At 36.7% G+C, this 26,777-nt stretch overlaps 2 protein-coding genes across 6 annotated transcripts in view; one reads left to right on the top strand and one right to left on the bottom strand.

Annotated features, from left to right (window-relative positions):
• The window catches only part of LOC129767789 (RNA binding protein fox-1 homolog 2), a 663,095-nt gene that overhangs the window by 24,022 nt on the left and 612,296 nt on the right, over positions 1–26,777 (top strand). The window lies entirely within an intron of this gene.
• On the bottom strand, positions 13,758–25,688 carry LOC129767790 (PI-PLC X domain-containing protein 1). The gene is made up of 3 exons (XM_055768985.1): positions 25,326–25,688; positions 24,837–25,250; positions 13,758–14,810 (listed from the first exon to the last, which is right to left on the bottom strand). The coding sequence occupies exons 1-3, from the start codon at positions 25,435–25,437 to the stop codon at positions 13,816–13,818; spliced, it is 1,521 nt and encodes a 506-aa protein (XP_055624960.1). The 5' UTR covers positions 25,438–25,688; the 3' UTR covers positions 13,758–13,815.

Here is a 26,777-nt window from a genome sequence, read left to right as displayed (position 1 = left end):
AGAAGTTTAGCTTATTAGCTACGATTCAATATGCCGATCATCTGGATCGGTTCAGTGATTCAAATGTTATGAATTTTAGCAAAAAAAATATTTTTGGATAAACGGGGAAAAATTATTTTTTGGACCACCGGTTAACTTTGAATAATCATATCTCAAAAACGAAAAAAAGCATCTCTGATATCGAGATATGTTATGTAAAAAATCCTCAGCCCTCAAGGAAAAATATAAAAAATATACACTCTGTCCAACTTCTATAAGACCAGGTGATGATCTTGCTCCACGTAAATAACCACGTAAATGGAAGCTCTCTGACCGGGATAAGCGAAAAATGGGAAAATATCGAAAAATCCGTTCAGCAGTATTTGGTAAATAGTATTTCAATACGAATTTTCAAGGTTATTAGTCAAAATGCCAAAGTTACCAATTATTGACATGTCAGCCTATCGTTTTGAATTTTTCATTGAGAATACTTTTTTTTTATTTTATTTTTTTTTTATCTTCGCTTGTTTTACGTTGGCATATTTCCGCCACTTTAGTGCCAATCACCGACATCAGGGAGGCGACTCCACCTGTTCCTACCTATCAGACTCAACAACTCATGAGCCGGGCCAACTTCTTTTACTTCCCTTCCGAAGGAAGACGTAACCAGAGATTTTTCGCCTCAGAAAATCCCAACGACGCCAGCTGGGATTGAACCCAGGCGGATCGGATTGTGAAGCTGTTACGCTAACCACACAACCACTGGCGCCGTCAAGTACTTTTTTTTTTTTTGAAGTGGTCTTATAGAAACTGGACCGCTGAAACTATTATATTTAAGCACAATAAATAAACAAACAACTCTTTTGAACGGAATTGACGATGAGTATACTTTATTCTGAGCAGTCTACAATGTATGAATGAATCTTGTTGAAATTCTTATTGTTTGTGTTGCAAATAGAATCAGGGTGTTCTTATAGAAGTTGGACAGAGTGTAGTACCCTCTAGTACAAAACCATAAGAACAACAAAAAACAACTTCAATAAAAAATTACGAAAACAAAATTCATTGTTTTTGCAACTTCAATTTTTTTTCACCAAAAGGCCATTGGCTTCTATTTGATATGTCGATCATTGAAATCGGTTGGAAATGGTCACCCTAACGAAAAAATAAAGAAATACGGGTGTAAGATTTTGCAATAAAGAACAAAACTACCACTTTTCATGAAAATCTGAGAACCACTATATCGGTTTGGCATTGAATGACATTGTTTTGGGACCAAGGGCGCCATATCTTCTATTTTTTTCTTAAAAGCTGAGGTTTTTTCATATAATATATCCGAATACCAGAGAGGTATATTTTTCGTTTTTGAGTTCAAAGCTAACATGTTTTCAGTTTTCGTTCAATATTTCTATGCGACTAGACTGGATGTATGTGACTATAATCCAAATAATTGGCAAGTATGTTATTTTTTTAAAAAAGGCTAGCTAGTAGGCTTTCATTTGATGTGTCGATCATCTGAATCGTTCCAGGATTTTTTTTGAAAAAAGTCATTTTTTGGGAAAAAGGAAAAAAATGATTTTTTAGACCATCGGGTAACATCGAATAATCATAACACAAAAATGAAAAAAACGCCTTCCTGGTTTCGAGATATGTAATGTGAAAAATCAGCTTTCCAGAAAAAATATAAAAAAATATAGCGCCTTTGGTTCCTAGACCATAAAAACTATAAAAAAATTATGACAAAACCAAAACCAGAAATTTTTGCAAGCGTAGCATTTTTCCAAGAATGGCAAGCTAATTAGCTTTAAATTGTTATGTCGACCGTCTAAATCGGTTCAGTAGTTCACAAGTAATGAATTTTTGAAAAATGTCATTTTTGGAAAAAAGGGGAAGAATACGATATTTCGGATCACCCATAAAAAAAACGGGTCTAATAGTTTGCGATAAAGAACGAAACTACCACTTTTGCGAAAATCTGAGTACTACTATATCGGGTTGAAATGGAATGATAACTGATAACACTCATTTTTAATAAATATCGGATATCACAATATAACTTGAAAATGAGAGGGGAAAGGAGTGTCAAACCACCATAAAAATATTTCTTGTTCCCTAAAACCTCCGCATGCCAAATTTGGCTTAATTTGCGTGATTAGTTTTCGAGTTATGCAGAAATTTGTGTTCCATTTGTATGACCCAACCCGTCCCCCCCCCCCTCACTAAAAGAGGGGGTAGAGTCTCTCCTCCCCTCTTCACTCCTTAGAGAGGGGGAGGAGTGTCCATTCACCAAAGAAATATTTATTGCATCCTAAAACCTCCACATGCCAAATTTGGTTTCGTTTGCTTCATTAGTTCTCGAGTTATGCAGAAATTTGTGTTTCATTTGTATAGGAGACCCCCTTAGAGAAGTGGGGAGGCATGTCGAACCACCTTAGAAATGCTTCTTCCCCGTAAAACCTCCACATGCCAAATTTAGTTCCGCTTGCTTGATTAGTTCTTAAATTATGCGGAAATGTATGCTTTATTTTAATGGCAGCCTCCCTCTCCCCTCAGAGGGACGGGAGGAGTGTCTATTCGCCATAGAAACGTTTTTTGCCCCTTTCAACCTTCGCATGCCAAATTTGGTATTTTCTTGATTAGTTTTCGAGCCAAGCAGAAATCTTTCGTTTGCATGGCAGCTCCCCCTTAGAGAGACGGAGGAGTGTCTAACCACCGTGAAAACATTTATTGCGCCCTAAAACCTCCATATACCTAATTCGGTTTCGTTTGCTTGATTAATTCTCGAATAACGCAGAAATTAGTGTTTCATTTGTATGGCAGAGAGGGGGGAGGAGTATATAACCACCATAAAAACATTTATTGCACCCTAAAACCTACACATGCCAAATTTCGTTCACTTGTACAACCCTTCCAATATCGAATAAGGTCAGTGCCAGCTGGAGACCAACAAATGATACATAACTCTAATTATCTGAATCCCCCCTCGAATACCATTTGGCGACACTTCATTCCGGATCCAATTACGGAAGTTCACTTGGTATTGGATTTATTTGCGATTTCCAACGGGGAGGTGCTCGTGGACGTGATCCTCGGAAATTATCACAGCACCCAAGAGAACCCGAGTCTAATTGCATCCTACCATAACAAAGCAGTACAAATGGGATTGGACAAATTGGTGCTGGCGCCCGCCCGGAGGGTCGATCCACAAGCAGAGATTTTCCACCATGTAAAAACTTTTTCAATCAACTAAAGCCATCAATCAGCTTTGCAAAGCGGGCAGGGTCTGAGTGGTGGAATAATTTTTTAATCGGTCCATCCACACTGGTTCGGCTTAAAAAGAGACGGTGTTATATATTGTTGCCCGCTCTACAATGCAGATACCCACAAGCTTAGCAAATAGCATCCGACCATCCGCATAACGAGCTCGGGCGAAATGTCAAGGGACTTGTGCCAAGGCGTCGACTGCTTCTAAATTGCAAAAGTTTTCTTGTTTACCCTTTTTCTGCCGGTTGCCGTTTCCGTATAAGTATTGGCAACAGTAACATCCCACTTTCTGGCTGACGCGGTCTATATCCCGTGTCGGAAGATGGTAATCGGACAAGGATTAGTGGAAAGCTGTTATCTAGTGTGGCAGGAAAAAAACTGCAGCATTCGTTGAACCGTTAAGAGATAGTTGACAAACTAAACACTGACACACAATTACAGGTGTACACAATTTACGGTCCGTCTTAATGGCGAAGATAAGCAGCAGCAGCAGCAGCAGCAGCAGCAGCAGCATCAGAAGGCATCCGGAGATGAAACAGAAAATAAACTGGGAGGAGATGTGGATCGACCAAGGAAAGTGAAGTGTTTCTGACCATAAAGTGGTCATTGGTTCCTTCTACTGTAGTCATTGATCCTTTGAACCATCTATCGGATTTGCTTTGATATCAATGCATACAACATTCCAGCTTGTCTTTTCAGCTTAATCAAGAACGCTTCAGTTTTCAACCCTATAACTATGTGCATAAAATATCCCGGTTAGGATTTTCAGTAACAGACAGCAAGCAGCTCTTGTACCAACATACATATTCGGTTGCCAACATTTGCCGAATGCCTTCTGAGCTTCCGGCTGAATAAGTGATTACACTAATTGATACCGAGACAAAGCAGCAGCAGCAACTCGGCTGAGATGATGCTTACCGAACATAAGCTGCCATGCAAACAGGTGGGCAAGCACAGGAGCGGCAAACCAACAGATGGAAATTGGAATATAATCTATAGTGGTTTTGATTCTGTGGTTTCATTGTGAAACGAGCCTTTTGAAATCGGATTGCAATTAATCGCCCACTCCTTCCATCGGATTTGCCAACCGGTAAATGGGATCGATCGGAAAAGGGAACCAAGTTGGTCAGAGCTGATTTAACGGAGGATTCGAATGCTAAGGCTTATCGTATCCTATGAACATAGGATGGAATTATTGCGGATTGGTGGGCAACGATGATTGGTTTAAGTGTCGGCACTAGTAGGGAAAAAGTGGTAAAGACGGACACCCTAAGTAAAATTTGATTTTTTTTTTCGTGAATTTCACAAGAAATATATAATGCTATCTCACTAGGTATAAATAGTCTAGGTCTATTTTCATAATAAAATTTGTCTTTGAGCCAGAAATTTTGAAAAATGAATGTGTCCGGCAAATAAGATTGAGTTCAAAAAACGGACACTTGGCGGGAAAGATGGACACTTACTAGAAATTCAAGTTTATGTACTCGATAAGTTTTGGAGGTCTTCAAATATGCCTTTGAAAATAATCTAACAAAAAGGCTAGACTAAAATCACCTAGCTTGTTATTTTTCTCATTTTTTTCATGTCTAAAATAGCTTACGGCATTCGAAATGCCAGATTCGAATTACGTTTTAAAAACCGCTCTGCTGATTCGTCAATGATATGTGGTTGCTCTTGCAAACGTAGTTAGTGGGCATCTGTTAATAGAAGAAGGAGGAAATATTCAAATTGTTTTCAAAACTAAATGTTTGTCTTTTGTCGGTGGAGTGTCCGTCTTACCCGACTTGATTAGTATTTTATTTTACGTAAATGGGAAAATTTCACCGTTGATTCAATAAGCTGAAGAGAAGTGATGGCAAAATATTCACGTAACGCAAAATACCCCAGAAATTATTCGATAACAATGAGAACCTTATTTTCTGCAGACGATAAATTTACATCGAGCTGCACTTTCTAGATTCCTTTTTTGTTTTTATTTACAATTTTAACGGAAAGCCAGCTAGGTGTACACAGTAAGTGTCAAAGGTGTTGATACATTCAAATATATTTAGATCAAAAATATCATAAATTTATCGAAAAAAATTAATTATACAAGGGGGTGTCCGTCTTTTTCCCGACTTTCCCTTAGGGGAAGTGGGGGCATAGTGGTCACTCTAAGGAATATGCCCATTTCTAGTGTCCACATACGGCCTCAATTCCCGTTTTCTCGAAGAATATTATAGTTCAACTCATTGTTGTTCAAGATAGCAAACGGCTTCTACTAGAAAAATTGAAAATAGTACACTTTTCATCATTAGAAAAAAAACAGGTGAAAAATCGAACATTATTTTTGCTTGGAGGTGAAGTGGCCACCTAGTGGGGGCAAAGTGGTCACCCATACATATAAAACTAAATGGGATATATTTATGCGTTTTTTTCGTCCAAATTTGTTCAAATCAAAGTTAATATAGTAGGTACATATATGAAATAAGCTTGGCCTATTCACCTAGAGTCTCAATTCAAATTTTCTCATGCACACAAAAACGTAATATGAAACACATAACGTTTCGCATAATGAGGCTTGGTTTAGTTGGAGTGGCATATTTATTCAGGGTCAAAGCCACAAAATGATCCTCTTCAAGAGCAGAATGTGATGCGGTATATCGACTTTAGTAAACAGATCATTGTGAGTTGTTATTCACCTATGACCACTTTGCCCCAAAACATCAAAATAATGTCAATGCTAATTAATCGCTGAGATTCAACAAAATGTCTGTTCACCTCTCCTAGAATATGTAAACAAACGTCCAAACTGATGATTTGTCCAAATAATCAGATTAAATAAACTAAAATTTCACGAGAGATTCCTTAACACGCGTCCACATTACGTCGAGCGACCTTGGCCGCCCGGTAAAGCCGACTAAATGTGGACGTACCGCCCGGGCTTGCCGACGTGCCGAAAACCGACTCGAAACAAACCGAACCCAACCCGAAACAAGTGGGTCCGGTTCGAGAAAGTCGAACCAAAACAAAACGAAGTAAATTATCGTTGACGACATTGTGCTTCGCGTACCGTGTTTGTTTTCCTGACTACATCAATTCCTCTGTACATTTTGATCTGTTCATGAAGGAGAAAATCCATGGAATTCCAGATTATCATCGATCGGGGATCGTTCCTACGATCTTCAATGCAAAGTATGGGCGTGTCAATTGTGATAATATGTACTTTACAGATGGGTCCTCTATGAATGAGTCCACAGGATTTGGAGTGTTCAACGAAATTTTTAGCACCTCCCACAGTCTTCAGAATCCTTGCTCTGTGTATATTGCTGAATTGGCAGCAATACATTGGGCGCTGAACAGCGTCGCCTCACGACCTGTTGAACACTATTACATTGTAACGGATAGTCTTAGCTCTGTCGAAGCTATCCGTTCAGTGAGGCCGGAAAATCACTCGCCGTACTTCCTTGAGAGAATACGAGAAAATTTGAGTGCTTTAACCAGACGCTGTTATGTCAGTACCTTTGTCTGGGTCCCTTCACATTGCTCAATTCCGGGTAATGAGAGGGCTGACTCATTGGCAAAGGTAGGTGCAATTGAAGGCGATATTTATCAGCGTCAAATCGCTTTCAATGAATTTTATTCTTTAGTCCGTAAAAATACCATCGCTAACTGGCAACGTAAATGGAACGAAGATGAATTGGGCCGGTGGTTTCACTCGATTATCCCTAAGGTTAGCCTCAAACTATGGTTCAAAAGTCTGGACTTAAGTCGGGACTTTATTCGCACCTTCTCTCGACTCATGTCCAATCACTGTTCGTTAGACGCGCTGCTCTTTCGTTTTAATCTTGCCGATGGCAATATCTGTGCTTGCGGCCAAGGTTACCACGACATCGAACACGTTGTTTGGTCGTGTGAGGAGTATCTTGTTGCCAGATCGAATTTAGAAAACTCTCTTCGGGCTAGAGGAAGGCAGCCCAATGTGCCGGTGAGAGATGTGTTGGCTGGTTTAGACCTTGATTACATGTCCCAAATATATGTCTTGCTAAAAGTTATCGATCTTCGTGTCTGATTGTCCTTATATCCTTATATTCTCCTTTTCCTTTTCCTTCGCGAGAAATAAAATCCCTTCTTATTAACAATAGAATAAGGTGAAATGTAAATACATGTTAGATATAAGATAGGCTTAAGAATTGAGTATGATGAATGTGAGTGTGAACATTGTCAACATATCCTTATATCCCATCCTTTTCCTGAAACAAAATGTCACCCTTTTAAACTCGAGCAAGCCGCGAGTAATCGATTCTCTACTTCATTAACATTAGAATTAATAAAAAATGTTTATATATACTTGTAACTATACAGATAGGAGTTTGGCTCCTTTAAACTTATGTAACTGAGCCTGTAAAAATAAACGATTTAATAATAATAATAATTGTGCTTCGTGTGTTCGTGACGGCTTCGTACATCTGATGGGGCTTTGGCTTCGTGCACCCGATGTGGCGTCCACATTGAGGCGCGTCCACATTATGCCGAATGATACCGATCGGCCTGTATTAGGCGGCATATTCGGTTCGTTATGTAATGTGGACGCCACATCGGGTGCACGAAGCCGAAGCCCCATCAGATATACGAAGCCGTCACGGACACACGAAGCACCATGTCGTCAACGCTAATTTACTTCGTTTTGTTTTGGTTCGACTTTCTCGAACCGGACCCACATGTTTCGGGTTGGGTTCGTTTTGTTTCGAATCGGTTTTCGGAACATCGGCAAACCCGGGCGGTACGTCCACATTTAGTCGGCTTTACCGGGCGGCCAAGGCCGCTCGGTGTAATGTGGACGCGTCTTTACATGACGAACCGAATATGCCGCCTGGTACAGGCCGATCGGCATCATTCGGCATAATGTGGACGCGCCTTTAGATACCATGCGCACAGAACTACGGCCTAATGGCTATCGAGAGAGAAATTTCTGTTTTTATTTATATTTTCATGTGCGATGGCCCTACATGAGTATAGGGTGACTCAAAAGTCATTAAATTCTTCAGACATAAGGTGACTGTCAATACGGCATCGATAGTCAATAGTTATATTACCAAACAAGCAGGTGACTACTTTGCCTCCCATGACCAATTTGCCCCCACTACCCCTATGTGTGTGCCATAGCCACGGCACGCCAAATTTTGTACCATTTGGTACGGTACAAAGCTGTACCATGGTACACTTGGCACGGTTTGCACAAATGGCATGAACGACACATTCGGCACAGTTGGCACATTTAGTACACTTAGCAAATCCTTGTTTCCACTAAACGGTTTTATTTAGCTTGACCTGTTTGTACGTTTGTATGCAGCGTTATCCCACATTAACACGTTAATTGTCCCGTCATCCACATCTGGGTGTGTTTTGTGTGTTTTCTGATAGGCCCCGTCACTCAGATGCTCGGGGTTCTGCCAAAACGGAAGCGCCTTTTTTTTAAATTGAGTTACTTACACCACTGAATGCAGAAACTGATAATCTATCTAAATAAATAGGCCGTGTCATTCGAACAATTGACAACGGCGGTAACATTCAACGGAAAATTTATCCAGATTTTTTTTGCTGAAAACATAAACATTGAATACAGTAAAAAAGGAAACAATTTGACGATTAAAATAGGTATGTTATTTCGATTTTACTATTCACTCGTTTTCCCCACAACTCAACAAGGAATCTTTTTTGCCTACATTCGGGCGTTAGTTCACAATGTGAGTCGATGGGTATTATAAATTATTCTTCATTTGTCAATAATAGACATTTATCGGTTGGCAGAATCAATGGAGGGATGATCTTGGAATGATCTTGGAGATGATATTGGATGGTTTTACTCTATTCTCCCGAAAAGTTTGACGACGTTGACAAACGTTAATAGAGATTGTATTAGATTGATGATCAGGTTGTTCACCAATCAGTTCGTGCTCAGTTGACGTTTATATTGTATAGGTCTTGCTACTAACTACTTATGTAATTGTGGTCCTGGATATCATGATATCAAGCATGTTGCTTGGTTATGTAATAATGCTGTTGATTTAGAGTTTTGAAAGGGTATACTCAAACATGTCAAATTATGACAGCTTAAGTAGTCACGATTTTTATATTATGTTATCCCAAGAAGAAATTATGTTATTATTTTGCCTGCTTCACCTTCCTGAATTCACTTGCGCCTTCCCTTTCCTATAAATAAGCAGAACTAAGCACCCGATAAGATCAATTTACTATAGCAGCTACACAAACTTCCCAAGCACTCGTGGCCATAGGATACTCAATATTCATCAATATTCATATGAATCGGTCCAGTAGATCAAAAGTTATGAATTTTTGTGTTGGAAAAAAGAAGAAAAAATTGATTTTTTGAACCATCGGTTAACTTTGAAAAATCATAACTCAAAAACGAAAAAAAACACCTCCCTTGTTTCGACTGTTATGTGAAAAATTCTCAGCTTTCCGAAAGAAAATGTAAACAAATATAGCGCCTTTGGTCCCGAGACTTAATTTGATATGTCGATCATCTGAATCAGTCTAGTAGTTCAAAAGTTATGAATTTTTGAAAAAGTCATTTTTGAAAAAAATATAGGAGGTTGTGTTCAAGATGGCATGTGGTAGTATTCTTTCCTATATTTTTATACCTGTTAACAATTAAATACCTAAGTATTTATACTTTTTATACCTTTTATTTCTTTCTTATACTTTTCTAATTCAGGTGTTTCTTTCTGTAGACGCTCTGAATAACATGAACTTTGAACCAATTCCACCGACTTCCCGTATTCTCTCGACCTTGCGCCTTCTGATTTTCTTTTTCCTCTACTCGAGGGAGACCTTAAGCTCTGATAGCTCGGACAATGGGGTGATAGCAGATATCGCGTCCTGGATTCGAGAAAAGTCGGAAAAATTTATTAGTATCAGTAACTGTCGCAACCACTCGTTGCTTCTCACCAACTATCCAACGAATCAACTGTGGTAAGAGACCCCCTTTTCAGTAAGCCACTGCTAGGTGTGTGGATGTCTGATGTTAAGAAAAGTCGAAAACAAACCCAAAATTGAAAAGGCGCTAGACGATTCAAAAAAGAGTATAAAATTTAAATTTTTAAGAGTTTTGAAGTGACCGTAAGCGAATTAAAATATTAGATTGTACTGTACGGTTCACGAGGTTAGTTTACATAATAACATTTAATTGTAGTCTTGTTTTCTACTATCAATTTATTTAACGGTGATTATTCAATTGAACTAGTTGAGGAGACAAAAAGACGATTGTGTAAACGACAAAGAGATTCTAAACGTAAGAGAATCGAATATTATATTAAATAAGAGACGATTAATGTACTGACCATCCTTTGACAGGAATTTTTTAATTTAGTTGTGATAAAATAAACATTATAAAAAATTAGAACACATCTCTTCTTCGTTACGATCGTAACAGTAACGGTATGAAAAAACTTGTAACACGTTAGGAGAAATGTGTAATGCTTAACGGTGACTATATAGGAAATAGGAAATAGTTTAAATTTTGACAAAAAAATACCAAAAGATCTTTGGAAAAAAATTTCGCAGAAAAATTAAAATTCATTTTTCTCACAAACGTATTTAAAAAAAAAGATATATATAGATATATATATATATATATATATAAATATATATATATATATATATATATATACATATATATATATATATATATATATATATATATATATATATATATATATATATATATATATATATATATATATATATATATATATATATATATATATATATATATATATACATATATATATATATATATATATATATATATATATATATATATATATATATATATATATATATATATATATATATATATATATATATATATATATATATATATATATATATATATATATATATATATATATAAATAGCCCTTACAATTTCCAACAAGTCGCCCATACATCGGAAGTTGGGCACTAGTTTTTCTAGCAACAACTTTTTCATGTTTTCTTTCAAAAGAATACTACTAATACTATTAATCCTAATTTTGTTTAAAGTCAAGATAGCGATATAGTGAATTCTACCAATTTTTAGATCTTATTCAAATATGAACTTTTGTCGAAGACGCGACTTCCTATCTGTTATAGTTTTTGTAATATGAGTCATTTTTGTATGAAGACTCCTAAGAAAAATAATGTTTTGCTCGTAACATTTTTGTGTGTAAATTCTCACGTTTGACGTATTCTCGGCATGTTTCTAAATAGAGAAACCCATGTGTAGCAGACCATGTGAATTGCGATAATTTATACAAAAAATGTCACGAATTAAACATTAATAGTATTTTTTCAAAGAAAAAAATGAAAAAGTCGTTGTTCGAAAAACTTTTTCCATGTAAATGTGCCCATCTTCCCATAGGTGACTCGTTGAAAATTGTGAGGGGTATTTATCTCTATTTTGTTCAGAATTTTTAGAACATATGTTCTCGAGAAAAATGATTTTTTTTTTCAACAATTTTTATTTCCAAAAATTCGTTTGATATTTTTCAATGAAAACCTAAATAATTTTCTACATTTCATTTTCTGACCAACTTTTTGTAGATCATATAGTTTATGAATTAAGATTTTTCAAAAAAAAAAGTTGAAAAAACTCAAAATTAAAAAAAAACTCTATCAGATCTACAAAATTTTAGTCAAAGAATGGAATATAGGAAATTATTTAGCTTTTCATTAAAACTTATGAAAGAATTTTTTGGCAAAAAAAATCATTGAAAAAAAAATATTTTGAAAATTAAAATTCATTTTTCTCGAAAACATGTTTTTAAAATTCTGAAAAAAATAACAAACTTTTTCCCTGTTAAAGTGTCCATCTTCCGATGTATGGACGACTTGTTGGAAATTGTAAGGGCTATTTATGTATTTTTGGGAATTTAAAAAAATACGTTTTCAAGAAAAAATTAATTTTAAATTTTAAAATAACTTTTTTCTCAGCAATATTTTTTATCAAAAAATGTTTGGTATTTTTTTGTGAAAATTTAAACAAATTCCTACATTTCATCATTTGACAAGAATTTTGTAGGTATCATAGTTTTTAAGTTATAATTTTTTGTAAAAAATTAAGAAAAAAATTTGGCTTTTTTCAAAAAGTGGTCTATTTTTTTTCGAATATTTCAAATATGCAAAGTTGCTTAAATGACCCATGTATTTACACCCACAACGTTTCACTACTAACTGAGATGGAGCTGCCTACTCCTAAGATGAGTTGTCATGCAATTCATCTTACCTTGCCATTTGTTCTTACTCGTTTTCTACAAGCGTGTATGTGCATTATTTATCAGCCTGCACTCGTATGTTATTATAAAAACCCTTCTACGCATATGATTGAATTACAACAGTTACAGAGTTTCTGAAGTTATTATTAATTACATCCCAAAATGGCAAAATAAACTTGATTGCTTATATTAACCAAATTAAACAACTCCTATCTTCTGTTAATTTCGCTATATCATTCCAAACAATTCCTGGTGATTTCTATTGAAGGATAATTAACCTTTTGGATTTAAAACATTTGAAAACCAAAAAAAAAAAGAATCAATGAACAACTATCTTGAATGGAAAATATTATATAACATGTATTAAAGTACGGATGTCCACTGTGCCATTTTTGGTTGGCATGGCAGAGCCCCTGTGCCAAGTCGCACGCACTCTAGTCGGCACATACTGGGGATGTGGTTATGTGCGCACGGCTCGGAATGCATGCAAACCCTCCCTTTTTCAAGTTTGGAACCTTCTACCTTAGCGGTGTTGCTAAACAAGAACTTACCATATATCATACCAGGTATAAATATTACAACGACAATACCTCGCATTATTTGTTGGAAATGTTCTTTGTCCATTTTGTATCACCGAGTAAAGCTAATAATATCCACATCCATGCCTCACACAGTAGGGCGACCCGGGTGTGCAAGTGCCACCATTATTCTCCTTATAACAAAGAGGTGTGCTGCTCGGAGAAATATTTTCTTAGTCATTACTATCGTGCACAACGGGTGGACGTAAACACCTGCAAATTTTCTCAACATCACAGCGCAAACTTTCTGTGCTCCTAAGAATACTCCTGTTCGAGTTGGGGAAAAGCTAGAGGTAAGGCAGGAAAAGTTGCACATAAATTACCCCAACGATGCGAAATATCGCTGAAAAGATGCAGAGCTTTTGGTCCACCCGGTAAAGATTGACCTGGGTCAAACCCTTCCCCTCTCATGAAGGTAAAAGCAATGTAAAAGCCCCCGAGAGAGCGAGGCAGCGAGAAAAGTGGTAAAACGTCGAATATGGCTGCTGTGAGTATTTGGTTATTATGTGTTTATCCCCTAATACAGAAGGCTTTTATAGGCAGGGAAACGTGTCGAAAATAAAAGCTGTTACAAAATGAATATCGATGGCATTAGGGCGCTATTTTGAGGCCATTAACGAGATCAGTTTACTCCCCGAGAAGGTTCCGCGGTTTATTTGGTTCAATGACGGTGTATTAAAACAGATTTATTTACTTTTTTCCCATCGCTTCATGATTTTATTACTAAGAAACCTCTATTCATTTAACACTTGGAATTCGCTTTTGATTCCAGTAGATGGCAGCATCGATGACATTTGTCCCGCGGATAAAATCCACAGCGACAATATTCGCCGTCGGACCAAGTTCTTCGAAGTACCATTTGGTGACGTGACGATTTATGGAATCTGCCATCTTTCGAAGCCCTCCGTATCGATCAGTGATCACTCCCCAGGGGTCGGGCGTGAGTTCCGCCATATCGGCCACCGGACGATTCGTGTAGCCGTAAAAATGTCTGCTGTGAAGCTTAAACAGAAAACTCTTCAAATCTTCCATCCGTTGAATGTTTCCCCATTTCTGCTCGGCTGAGCGCCAAACGACGTGCGGATAAGATCGCATCGCATACTCGTGATCATAGCACAGGATGACCGTTTTGTTCCCTCGCCAGATATCCTCCAGGCGACCATACCAGCTGATCGTGGGATCGGCCATCACATCCGCCAACGACTCGTTCAAAAGGTGTATCAATCGGTCGTGGATCGTGTAATCTTTCCCGAATCCCACCGGAAACTCCTGCACGTCCACAATGATAATCTCCCTCGTCTCCAGTGCGTAATCCCTAATCTGGCTAAGCACCCTCTTCAACGGATGCAGCCTCCAGATTCCATGATTTGCCCAGAACGGTGGATTCGCTGATCGGTAATATCCCACCCGCAAATCAATATAGCGAACCCCCTGCAGAAGCTGCTCCCGAATGTCATCGTCCTGAGTCAGCGAATATTTCGTAACAATATTCTCCTCAACCCTGGGTCTGAAATTCTGCTTGTAGGAGGCTGAATCGTGCGTTCCCGGGATGAACAGCTCACGCATCCGGAACCCGCCCAAATGCCGCCGAAGATCGTTCATCCAAGTTGGATACAGCTTCATACAGTGCTCCGACAGGATGGTGCCGTTTGTGTCGATGAAGTACGCGTAATACCCGTAGCAGGTGGTGGTGATATCGGCCCGTGCGAGATGATCGTGATTGAAGATTATGTCTGGAACGAGAGATGCGAGGAAGTGAGTCATTCGATCGGAAACCTTTACTACCCTCACGCAAGGTTTAATGAATACATATGACTCATGCGCATGACAAGATTGCGTTTCTCACGGGTTCATTGTCGCCACTTTGTTCCATTAGTGCTCAGCTTATTTGTGCTGGCACAAGGGCGAAAGCAGAAACGGAGTGACAGGAATGAAACCAATGCATTTTAACAAATGAATTCAGTTTGTGCAGTGATCATTTATGAAAAGTACTCGAGTTTGGAGTCGACAGATTGACACGCTGAATTTTTATCATGTCTTGAAATTTAAAAAATGGTCAGAATACTTTGAAAGACAAAGGGAATAGACGTGAAAAACTATCGGAAAAAAGACTGGCTATTGCTGATAAGAAAATTGAAAATTGAATTCAAATGTGTGCAATGATTGTACTTCACACGAAAATCTTTCATCCACCCATGTTTTGAGAAATTGGGAATTTTGAGAAAGTAAATAAATTTATTTGTACATCTGTTCATAAAAAAAGATGATGATGATCGTACCTCATTCCCCTACATTCAAAACTTTATTTTATTTCATTACATCACAGTAACCAGTAAGCAAATTAAATTGAAGAGAAACGGACTGGTTATCTCGCAGATATAGATTACTTATTGAAAGAACAACTTAAGCCATAATCAGAACGTATTTATTCCATGACATGTCGAGAGAATTTCCTATTCGGGAGTCTTCCCCAACATAAGCTAACATTATAAGCAACATAAGCAACATAATTTCAGCCGATACTTCAGGCCCTTCATTCAATCTAGGGTATTAACCTGTCAACCTGAATCAGCAATGAAACAATACCAAAATATCGTGTTATAAATATCTGTAGAGAAGATGAATTTGTATGTATTCCGGTTGAGCTATCCCTAGCCTTACTTCGGTTTTCACATTGAACCCCAAAAATTCTTTAGCTTATGTTCAATCTCACGTTCTTCTATTTGTCAACGCGGGCCGGCTCAAATTATTGCACTAAAATTATTGAATAACTAAAATAAGATAAAAACAAACAAAATACCATCATCATCATAGTCTTAACATAAAGAACGCACACTTAAACTGAAGACAATAATCCACCCGTTAAAAAAAAATAAAGAAAAAAATGAACATAAGCCAACATTATAAGCAACATAAGCTACATAATTTCAGCCGATACTTCAGGCCCTTCATTCAATCTAGGGTATAAACCTGTCAACCTGAATCAGCAATGAAACAATACCAAAATATCGTGTTATAAATATCTGTAGAGAAGATGAATTTGTATGTTTTCCGGTTGAGCTATCCCTAGCCTTACTTCGGTTTTCACATTAAACCCCTTGGAATGACTTTATTCGATTTTTCGATCAAAAATTCTTTAGCTTATGTTCAATCTCACGTTCTTCTATTTGTCAACGCGCGCCGGCTCAAATTATTGCACTAAAATTATTGAATAACTAAAATAAGATAAAAACAAACAAAATACCATCATCATCATAGTCTTAACATAAAAAACGCACACTTAAACTAAAGACCACCCGTTAAAAAAAATTAAGAAAGAATGATGATGGTCCCTTACAAAAATTTGAGTCGGACGAGTTCTCTTGATAATCATGTTGATCTTGTTAGAAACAGATGAAATCAATCTAACCAGTGAGCATATTCAATTAAAAACCGACTGGTATCACTATTTATATTTCGGGAATAGGAACAAAAACAAATAGTGAAGCTGTGAATATATTTTTATTGTTTTTCAAAGTACTCGCCACGATGATCGATACACTTTTGCATGCGCTTAAACCAATTTTCAAAGCATTTATTCCAATCGACACGAGCCTTTTTTTTTGAGCGATTGTCAAATTATGTGGGATCCAACGTGAACATAATTTTCGCACAACTAAGTGTTCATGTAAAATCGCATATATGCTGGTGGAACTAATGCTTAGAGATGCCTCAATCTCACAATAGGTTACATGACGATCTTGCTTAATCATTCGTAACTGGTTCGTAACTTTCAACTTCCATTTTTGGATGAAAGTTGAGAGTTAGAATTGAACTCGTGACCATGAGCGTGAGAGGTATGGATGTTATCACTACGCCAGAGAGCCTCCACAATTTTTCATTGATAATACTTATGAATTTAGAAATGGTCTTATAGAAACTGAACAGCTGAATTATCATATTTAAGCACAACAAATAAACAAACGATTCTTTTGAACTAAATTGGCGTTAAATATACTTTATTCTAAGCATTCTACAATGTATTGATATTTTAACTGTTTGTGTTGCAACGAAGTATAATCAGGGTAGTCTTACAGAAGTTGGACAGAGTGTAAGTCTAGTCTAGACACATAGGAATATTGAACGAAGACTTGAAACATGTTAAATTTACAAAATAATAACTCAAAACGAAAAATAACATCTCTCTGATTTTGGGATATAATATGTGAAAAAAACCTCAGCTTACCAGAAAAAAATATAAAAAATATAGTGCCTTCTATCTTCAACCGATAAAACTATGGAAAACTAACTCAATCAATAATTACTTAAAAAAAATTTCAAAGAATCTTATACGCTTCAATTTGATGTGTCGATCATCTTAACACCTAAGTTCGAAAAATTATGTTCAAAAGTTATAAATTTTTGAAAAAAGTCGTTTTTTTGAGAAAAAGTGGAAATGAATGTTTTTTCGGAGCTCCCTAAAATGGAAAAGGGCACCCTAATGACAAAAATAGTAAAAATACGGGTTTTGCGAAAAAAAAACAAAATTACCACTTTTGACGAAAAGCTGAGAACCACTGAATCGGTTTGGCATGGAATGGAAAATCATTTTGAAAAATTGGCGAATTTCATGCCAACCCGTCTTAGGAGTTGGCAGCACCATCTCAGATAGCAGCGAAACCTTGTGAGTGTAAACACATGGGTCTTTTAAGCAACTTTGCATACTTGAAATATTCTAAAAAGAATTAGACTACTTTTTGAAAAGGGCCAACAAAAATATATTAACAGCCCTTGTAACCTCCAACAAGTCGTCCATACATTGGAAGATGGGCACTTTTACAGGGAAAAAGATTTTATAACAACAACTTATTAATGTCCTCTTTGAAAAAAATACAACTAATCCTAAATATAGTGTATTCGATAAAGTTTTAGATCTCATTAAAATATGAACTTTCGTCCAAGACATCAACTTTCTTTCTTTTATAGTTTCTGGAATATAAGGCGTTTTTGTATAGAAATCCCTGAAAAAATAATGTTTAACTCGTAGCATTTTTGTGTGCAAATTATCGCGTTTAACAAGTTTTTCTAACAACTTTTTCATGTTTCTCTTTGAAACTTGAATAGCTTTGAAACTTTGAAACATTAATAGTAATTTTCCAAAGAAAAACATGAAAAAGTTGTTGCTAGAAAAACTTTTTCCCTATAAAAGTGCCCATTCTACGATGTATGGATGACTCGTTGGAAATTCTGTTCATATCTATTATTTCATAATTTTAAGAATCATGATGAATTGATTTTTTTTTTTCAAAAAATTGTTTGATATTTTTTTAAAACATAAATAATTTCCTACATTTAATGCTTTAACCAACATTTTGTAGATCTTATAGTTTTTGAAGTAAGACTTTTCGATAAAAAGAATTGAAAAACTCAAAATTTCAAAAAAAAATCTCACATAAAATGTTTCAGACCTAACAAATGTTAGTCAAAGAATGAAATGTAGGAAATTATTTATGTTTGCATAAAAAAAATATCAAGCAAATTTTTGAAAAAAAAACATTGAAAAAAAATATTTTGGAAATTAAAATTCATTTTTCTCAAAAACATGATTTTTTAAATTATGAAAAAAATAGATACGAAAGGCCATACAATTTCCAAAAAGTCACTCATACATCGAAAAATTAGCACTTTTACAGAGAAAAAGTTTTTCTAACGACAACTTTTTCATGTTTTTTAATCGAAAAATTACTATTAATGTTTAATTCGTAACATTTTTATGTATAAATCATCACGAGTTACATGTTCTGCAATTTTTTTCTATTTTTCTCAGTATCAGTCACCGATAACTAACATGGCACTCAACGTGTTAGTAAAAATCTAAAAAGTTTTCTGGAAAAAGACTATTTTTACCTTTATTATAATATTTGATACTGTCAGTCACCGTTAACTGACAGGGCCTGAACGGAAAGCTCGGTGTCAGTCACCGATGACTGACATGGCACTAAACGTGTTAAATAAAATTAGAATGAAAATTTTCCAAAAAATCATGAAAAAGTTGATGCAAGGAAAACTTTTCCTTGTAAAAGTATTTATCTTCCGATGTATGAACGACCTGTTGGAAATTGTAAGGGCTATTCATCTTTTTTTTTTAATTTGAAATTTTGAAAGAAATACGTTTTTGAGAAAAAATAATTTGAATTCTCAAAATAATTTTTTTTCAGCGATTTTTTTTCAAAAAATTTTTGGTATTTTTCTATGAAAAGTTTAACAATTTCATACATTTCATCCTTTGATTACAGTTTTGTAGGTATTATAATTTTTTTTAAATCAAGAATTTTTTTTTGTCCCTTTTCAAAAAATATTCTTTTTAGAATATTTCAAGTATGCAAAGTTGCTTATGGAATGTTGAAATAAATGTGAACTTTGATCAGTTTTTTGACGATATCCAACTTGAATGTTTTAGGAAGTGACCACTTCTATGTCAAGACTTACGTGACCATAACATTTTGAAGTCGTTGTAGTATAGTAGTGACTTAATTTTAGAAAATATTGTTTGTGGCGGAAATTTTTCAATCGATTATCGGGTAATGGAAAGTTTCCAGTTTCCTTTTCAAAATATTAAAACATTACATTAACTCATTCGAAGAAAAAAAGTGTTGCAGGAATCAATACTGACAAAACCGAATTATTTCCTATTTTACAGATACTCCTAAACCGACATTGATAATAACTCAGCCATTCCATGCCAAACCGATATAAAGCCTGTCCATGTTAAATTTCGGACACTTTTCTTTCAGTGTAGTTTATGAGATATTTCACTAATCAATGAAATATCTGACTTTTGGATATGTTATGTAAATCTACCACTTTTCACGAAAATCTGAGAACCACTATATCGGTTTGGCATGGAATGACTGGATTGGAAGATCGAATAATCTTTGGTGTTTCAAAGATTTGTCACATCCAGTGTACTACTAAGGTTCTGTTGTTGCTTGGATGAACCGGCAACTATTTTGTGAATGGTTCTAAAATCAGGTTGTTCTGGAAGTTTTTCAATTTTTAACAAAAAAAGCTACAACTTAAAACTGTTTTATTAATATAATTGATAACTGCACTGCGCACTATTGAGGGGATTAAATTTTATCTGATATTAATCTATTATGAGCTTTTTACAACAAATGCCGAATGCAGTATCGATTGCTCAGTTAATGGACCAGGGAATGATTCGAAATATAAAACTAATCTATCGAGAGAAATTATAAACGACAATCATGTAAATTAATAAACTCTGAACAAGGCACTAAAAATGTTAATAGATGTTTTATTTATTTTTTTTTTTTGTTATTCGAGTCTTGGCACCATGTTTTATCAACCCCAATCACCAAATCTTGAGAACGAAACGAATAGGTGTAGTGCAGTTAATGAATTTTCTGTTAAACTTGTTTATGATACCTGCTCCTGAGAATCGGATAGTTGTACTGGAAGCCGAAGAAGAATGTGTCACAGTGTCACATGTTATCAGTATAGAGAATGGGCAATTATAAAGAATTGAAAATATTGATTTGAGGAAGATGAAGAAGTAAGTGAATGAATACCGATATCAACTGGAAATAACAACTCTGAAATATGTGATCGAACTACATCAGCAGAAGGCTATTCACACAGAATGTCAGTAAATAATTCGAGTTATGAGATTGAATGTGCAGAACAAATTACTTTTTTTAATTCGTATACTGTTTTTAAGAAATATACGAGGAATTGGTATGAGAATAGCTTTGCAACAATAATCTCGATATGTTATGTTGCATTGTGTAATAACATTTTGTATTACAGCTCATGTGATAAATAATGTAATAAATGTTTTCCTATATGTTTTGCATGTCACAAGGAAAAAAGTGATAAAATTTTACATATTGGAGATACAACACAGATTTTCCATTACCAAAAAAACCCTGTTTCGAATATATCACGTTTCCATTATATCATGGACAAGATGATTCATAAATATTGTTCTCATTGATAATGTTAGGTGCCTTAGTACACCACTTTTCAGTCAGTTAGTTCATCAGTTCAGAATAATTATTTCATACAACACACCGACAAAATTTTACTATCCATAAAAACCCGACACTAAATTTACATCGTGTCGAATTCAATAAACATTAGACTCCCATCAATAAAAAGTAATGAAAATTACCCGTGAATAAAATTGATCGAAAAAGTATGCGGATTTTATTTGTTTATCAGGTGGTTCTTTTTTTGCCCCTGCCAACATCAAGCTTATTAAAAACTCATCTTCCGGCGTGTTTACCATTCGAGCTAATTAAAAATGACTAACGGACAGATGTGTGGCGACGAGTGGGACAAATAAATCGATTCGAATCGGAAACCCGGTGAAAAGTGCGACACATTCTTCGACCGGTCGTTGTACACGATAAATTGGAGTTTGGAAACGACTCATAGTTAAAGTCAATAGTTTAGAGCTGCCAACATTTAATCGTGTGCTATCGCGAGAATTCACAGGCAGAGGAATGTGCAATTAAATTTCAGAACAACATTTTTGCTTCAGCCCAATTTAATTGATTTAAATCCGTCATATTCGACCGTGAATAATTGGGAATTGGAATAAAATTTAAGCACTGACGATTGTTAAATCAGCTGGAAATAATATAAAAACATAACATTAACTTGACCCGGATATTGAATGTGTGAAAGATTGTGTGTTTTTTTTTTCAATTTCTCGTTATGCCCTAAAGACAATTTTTCTGTTCGATTGATAGCATACAATAAAATTTTGTTGGTTCAAGATAAAGCTGTTTGATATTCGAGATGACTTTTTGTTTGCTCTACTCAAGAGATGTCCAAGGATATTTTTCGCAACCGATTTCGCAACAGCCGTTCATCATGAAAATGATCTTCTTGCAGTTCGAATAGTGTTGTTGCGATTCAAAGTTTGATAAAAACCAAAAAATTATAGGAGGTTGTGTCCAAGACACGACCGCATTGTTGACGTAGAACTACGCTGTTTTTTTAATATAAGTCACTTGTTTATTACTTCGAATATTATTTTATAATGCTGTGAAATTTTAGAAAAATTTTTTTTAGTTCAGTAGAATGATTTGATCGCCCTGAAATGGTTTTTATTTTTATTGTAGAATCAGTTGACGATAATCTAGCTGATCATATGTCGAAATTTGTTTCATGTCAAGGCATTTAAAATTTACCTCGAACGCTATTCCGGTGGTCTTTTTCGTAATTGACATAGACTCGGCTATAGTACTCAATATATATTTGGCACCGCATGGAAACAATAGCAATAACAATACTTGCAAGTATCAAATATTATACTACATATTATTCAGTATCGTCTCAGTGGCATCGCACCTCTAGACATCGTTCGTACAAGGTAAACCAAGTGCCAAACAAGCGTTCGCCATAGCATGCGTAGAGAGCCATACATTGGTGGCTTGAAGCTACTAGAAATATAAACACTTCTCATCATTTTATTCTCAAACGAAACGCTTCTGTTAGTATTACTGGCCTTAAAAAAAGTTGCATTAATTTCTCATGCTCAAAATATGCGCAGCTGTCATCCTTAGTGGAGAAAGTTTTACTACTGGCAAGCGAAACCAAATCACATACAAAATTCCAGAATGATATTTACTTTCTTGGTGACTAAATAAACGAAATAAACTCTTTCTGTTAATCTCAACAACCTCGAAAAGAGTAGCATTGCTTCATTATGATCAAGATTAGCGCAAATGTAATCCTAGTTGAAGGCAGTTTTTCGAACCTAAATAAATTATGACAGTTCAGCACGACATTCAAGATTCTTGGTTTTCCCCAAATATTTTTTTGGCGCACAACCTTAACGCTAGCTTCGCCATAGCGTCAGTTCAGTGCATTGATACAATGTTAAGGGCGCCAACGAAGCCTTCATGATGACGGAAAACAAACAATGTTAACTGCTTGGAAAAAGACTGAATATTTCCCTCAGTAGAGATTCATTACTAATACCCTAGCGCAAATATTTCCCTCCCGCTATTTCTTCTCATTATTTCTATTTATCATTACGGCTGCATAATTTGCACCACCAAAAAAATCGTCAATCATAGCATCAAAAAATTAGGCGATTGTTGCATCGTGACTGGGCCAATGCACACGGGAGAAGATACAAATACGGTTTCAGCGTAGCGAATATGTACTATCACCCCTTTTGCGCTCTTTTTAGCAGAAGCCCTTTTATGTTAATAATGCCGGTCTAGATAAGCTTAGCTGTCATCCTTGGTGGAGAGAGTTGCGAAAGCAAACACTGGCTAAATTCCAGAACATCTGTTTCCTTAGTGAGCCGACGATAGCCTAGCTTGATGATTCCCCACAAAATTGTGTAGTTCAGTATATTAATGCAATGGCGTCAGTTTGATGGAATGTTTGCAATGCCAGAGACATCAACGAGTGAGTAATTTAGTCGCGTCCACAGCTCAACCCGAAACGAAGACATGTGATGGCGCAAAACAAGGAAGAACAAGCGATGTTCATTGCTTCGTATCTATAACGATACTAAAAGTTTGCCTCAACGAGATCCACTGTTTATACTCTAGGCAAATTTTCCCCTCCGTTCTTCTTCTCTTCCTTTGTTCACAGAAGCTTTCAATCTTTCAATTTCCCCTCCGTTGGTCGTCGATAAGTTGCTCGTTATTAACGGGACGGGTAGAAATTCTCACAAATCAGCAGAACAAATGTTTGGGAAAATGAAAACGCTTATATTTTTCATGAATTTTAACCATTTACACACCAGGGGATGGTAATGTATAGCATATCAAACAAATCTAAGGGAATTTCCGATTCGTTTGGTATGTAAATCGTCAAAATCCGTTCGCGGCAAACATAGTTATTAACGTTAACTTTATTTCATAAAAACGTGACCTGTTTTCTGATTTGGCACCCTCAATGAAACACGTAGTTCTACGTCAAAAATTTCTATAAAGAGAGAGCAATTGATACGTATACAAGGAAATAGAAAATCTATGATCGTCTTGAAAAATAGAAATGTCGTTAAAAATGTCGAAATACGCCTAGTTTGCTCCATTAAAATCAAAACAAATACTCGGACGATTGGGGTCGAATGTTGGATTACCGATAGACAGCTGCAGCAAAAGATTCCCGGGGTTTAGAGAAATCGTTGGTATCAGCACTCAAACATAACAGGATGAATTCTAAATCTGGCTCATAGTTGACAACTCTGATGATAGACTCATATGATTACTGTTCATGTGTTTGGATGTGCAACGGATCGGTATTCAATGAGATTGCTACTTATTTCACGCCAGGAAACATTAGAATCACTTCCACTTTAGATTCTTGTTTTTTCAGTGGAATTTTAAATTGAAATTATTCACTATAAATCAAATCTAGATTGTAGATTTGTTAAACCTATAGAAACTAGTTTCTCGCACGGTTTGCCTCGCTATGACCCTCGTGTGAACCGGTGCATTGTCTGACAGAACAAAAAAATAGGTGACTATGATTCAGACAACATCACGTTACAATTGCTTTAAACGATGGATGCCCCATAACGAAGTATGTAAGCAAGCTAACGAGTAGTTAACAGATCTGCAAGTATCTCATACTCAACCATTATCAGCCGTCTCTCGATAGTGTTAACGATAGATACGACCACATTAGCTCGTAAGTGTTATGACATATTTTGGAAGCAACTACACGCTACAACATTATGAACGCTAGATAAATTGTCCCCAGCACAGCAATTCTGTCTCTCTTACCGGTCGTAGTCCATCCGTTGTCGTAAATTGGCCTAATCGAAAATAGCACCTCCTTCTTACGCTCTCCGTACTCATCCCGGAAGTCGTACTCCCAGCCAATTTCCATCAGCTGTGTCGTAGTGGCTATTGGTTCCTCCGTCGTTGTGTCCGTTCTATTTCTAGTCGAGTCTTGCCCACTGCCTTCCCCCTCGAACAACCTGCTCTCCGCACCGGTTCCCATTTCGATCGTCGTAGCGTAGTCATCGCTGGTGTAGTAAAACAATTTCTGCTGGAAGGCACGAATTGGAAAGTCTTCCGTCAGCACAATGTACCCGCCCGTGCTGACAAAGTTCCGCCAAGTAAGTTCCAGCGTTTGAGAGCGTGCATTCACGGTAATGTAAAGGTTGGAGATATCAGGTGCATACACACGATCACCTGAAACAAAAAGTGGGCGAACGATCGCGTTTCTGATGAAGCTCACCATCACATGGGAGGACTAGATATGCTCACCAATCACTGTCTGTGCTCGACCTAATTGGATAATCGCTGGCGGCAGCAGCAGCAGCATCAGTGGTACAACGGCCACTATCAATTGCTGCACACTTTTTCTCCCACGAGTCATTATCACACTGTTCGGAGGCAACCAGCCGAAAATGACGAATAAATACACTCGTTATTTAAATTCAATCCGCTATGCGGAACCAAATGATACGCATATCATTCGCCGGATCGGAAACAGCAACTGAGAAAAAAAACTTGCCCTCGCGAACACACACACCACAACACTTCCGCAGCACAGCTAGCTAAGGCGAGTCATACCCACAATAGCGATCCACTCGCGGCCAACATTGTCACCCAACTACTGATTAGCTCTTGCCAGCGCCGCTGTATCTATCGTTTCAGCAATTCCAACCCAACGCAAAATATACATAAACAGTGCGGTTTGCGCCGCGAGAACGCGTTGACACACACAATCGCGCCAAGATCGCTGCGGTTGAACACACGCACTGCCGTGGCCCGTTGGGCATCACTTTCTCCTATTTGGGTGGCGAGGTGAAGCTGGCGGGAAACGTTTTCTCCAAGCTTTAGCAAATGTGGTCACGTCAATCACGGCGGTGGCGGCGGCGGCATTCCATGATCAAGAGAGAGTGTACGGTTTAATTTCACGCTTTTGGCATTAATCACCTTTCTATGCGGGAGGTATTTGGTTTATAGGAAGAGATTTGGTATTAATTTTTGGCGGGAAGTTGGCAATGAAAATAAACAAATTTCATTACAGAGGGAAAGGCACTATTGAGCTTGAGCTTGAGCTTGGGTAGACTGTACAATTCGTAGTTGCTCTCCGTGATTGACCAGAACCAACCAAATTGCACAAAGAACACACAGAATGACGCTTGGGACTAGCAAATCATTCTCGTTGTGGAATTTTCGGTGATTCGAGCTTTGAATGGTCAATAACGACGCCGGCCACGTCCTTACAGTCACCAGAGGAAGGGAAGGAATGTTAGTATGATATTCGCCGCCCGAAGGCCAGAAGGGTCGCCTCTATAGCGTGGTTCCCTAGCGTTTACCATGGAAGGGATAGTTGTTAGTGGGGAGGATTAAGAATCAGGATTCACTGCGGTAAGTGATGTGATTATGTTGTCATGGACCCTGACGCCGGAGATTATTAATATTAGGTTACCTGAAAAGGTTATCGAAAGAACTCCTCTATGATGGCTCGAATCGACGATATTTCATGGGATCGTTCGCGCCTAGTGCTCTATTCTAATCCCTGAAGGTTCTGAATGGGCTACCTGAGAAGGTAACCGAAGGAACTCCTCTACAATGACTCCAATCGCGTATTGACAACTTAATTTATTCTTTTCACGCATAGTACTCTCTTGTATTTTAAAATTGCTACACAGATTATTATTAAACTACCTTAGAAAGTAACCGAAAGAACTTCTCTACAATGGATCA

Source organism: Toxorhynchites rutilus, chromosome 2, assembly GCF_029784135.1.
Source record: "Toxorhynchites rutilus septentrionalis strain SRP chromosome 2, ASM2978413v1, whole genome shotgun sequence".
NCBI lineage: Eukaryota > Metazoa > Arthropoda > Insecta > Diptera > Culicidae > Toxorhynchites > Toxorhynchites rutilus.
The sequence above is the reverse complement of the archived record's forward strand: the minus strand, read 5'-3'. Positions and strand labels throughout refer to the sequence as shown.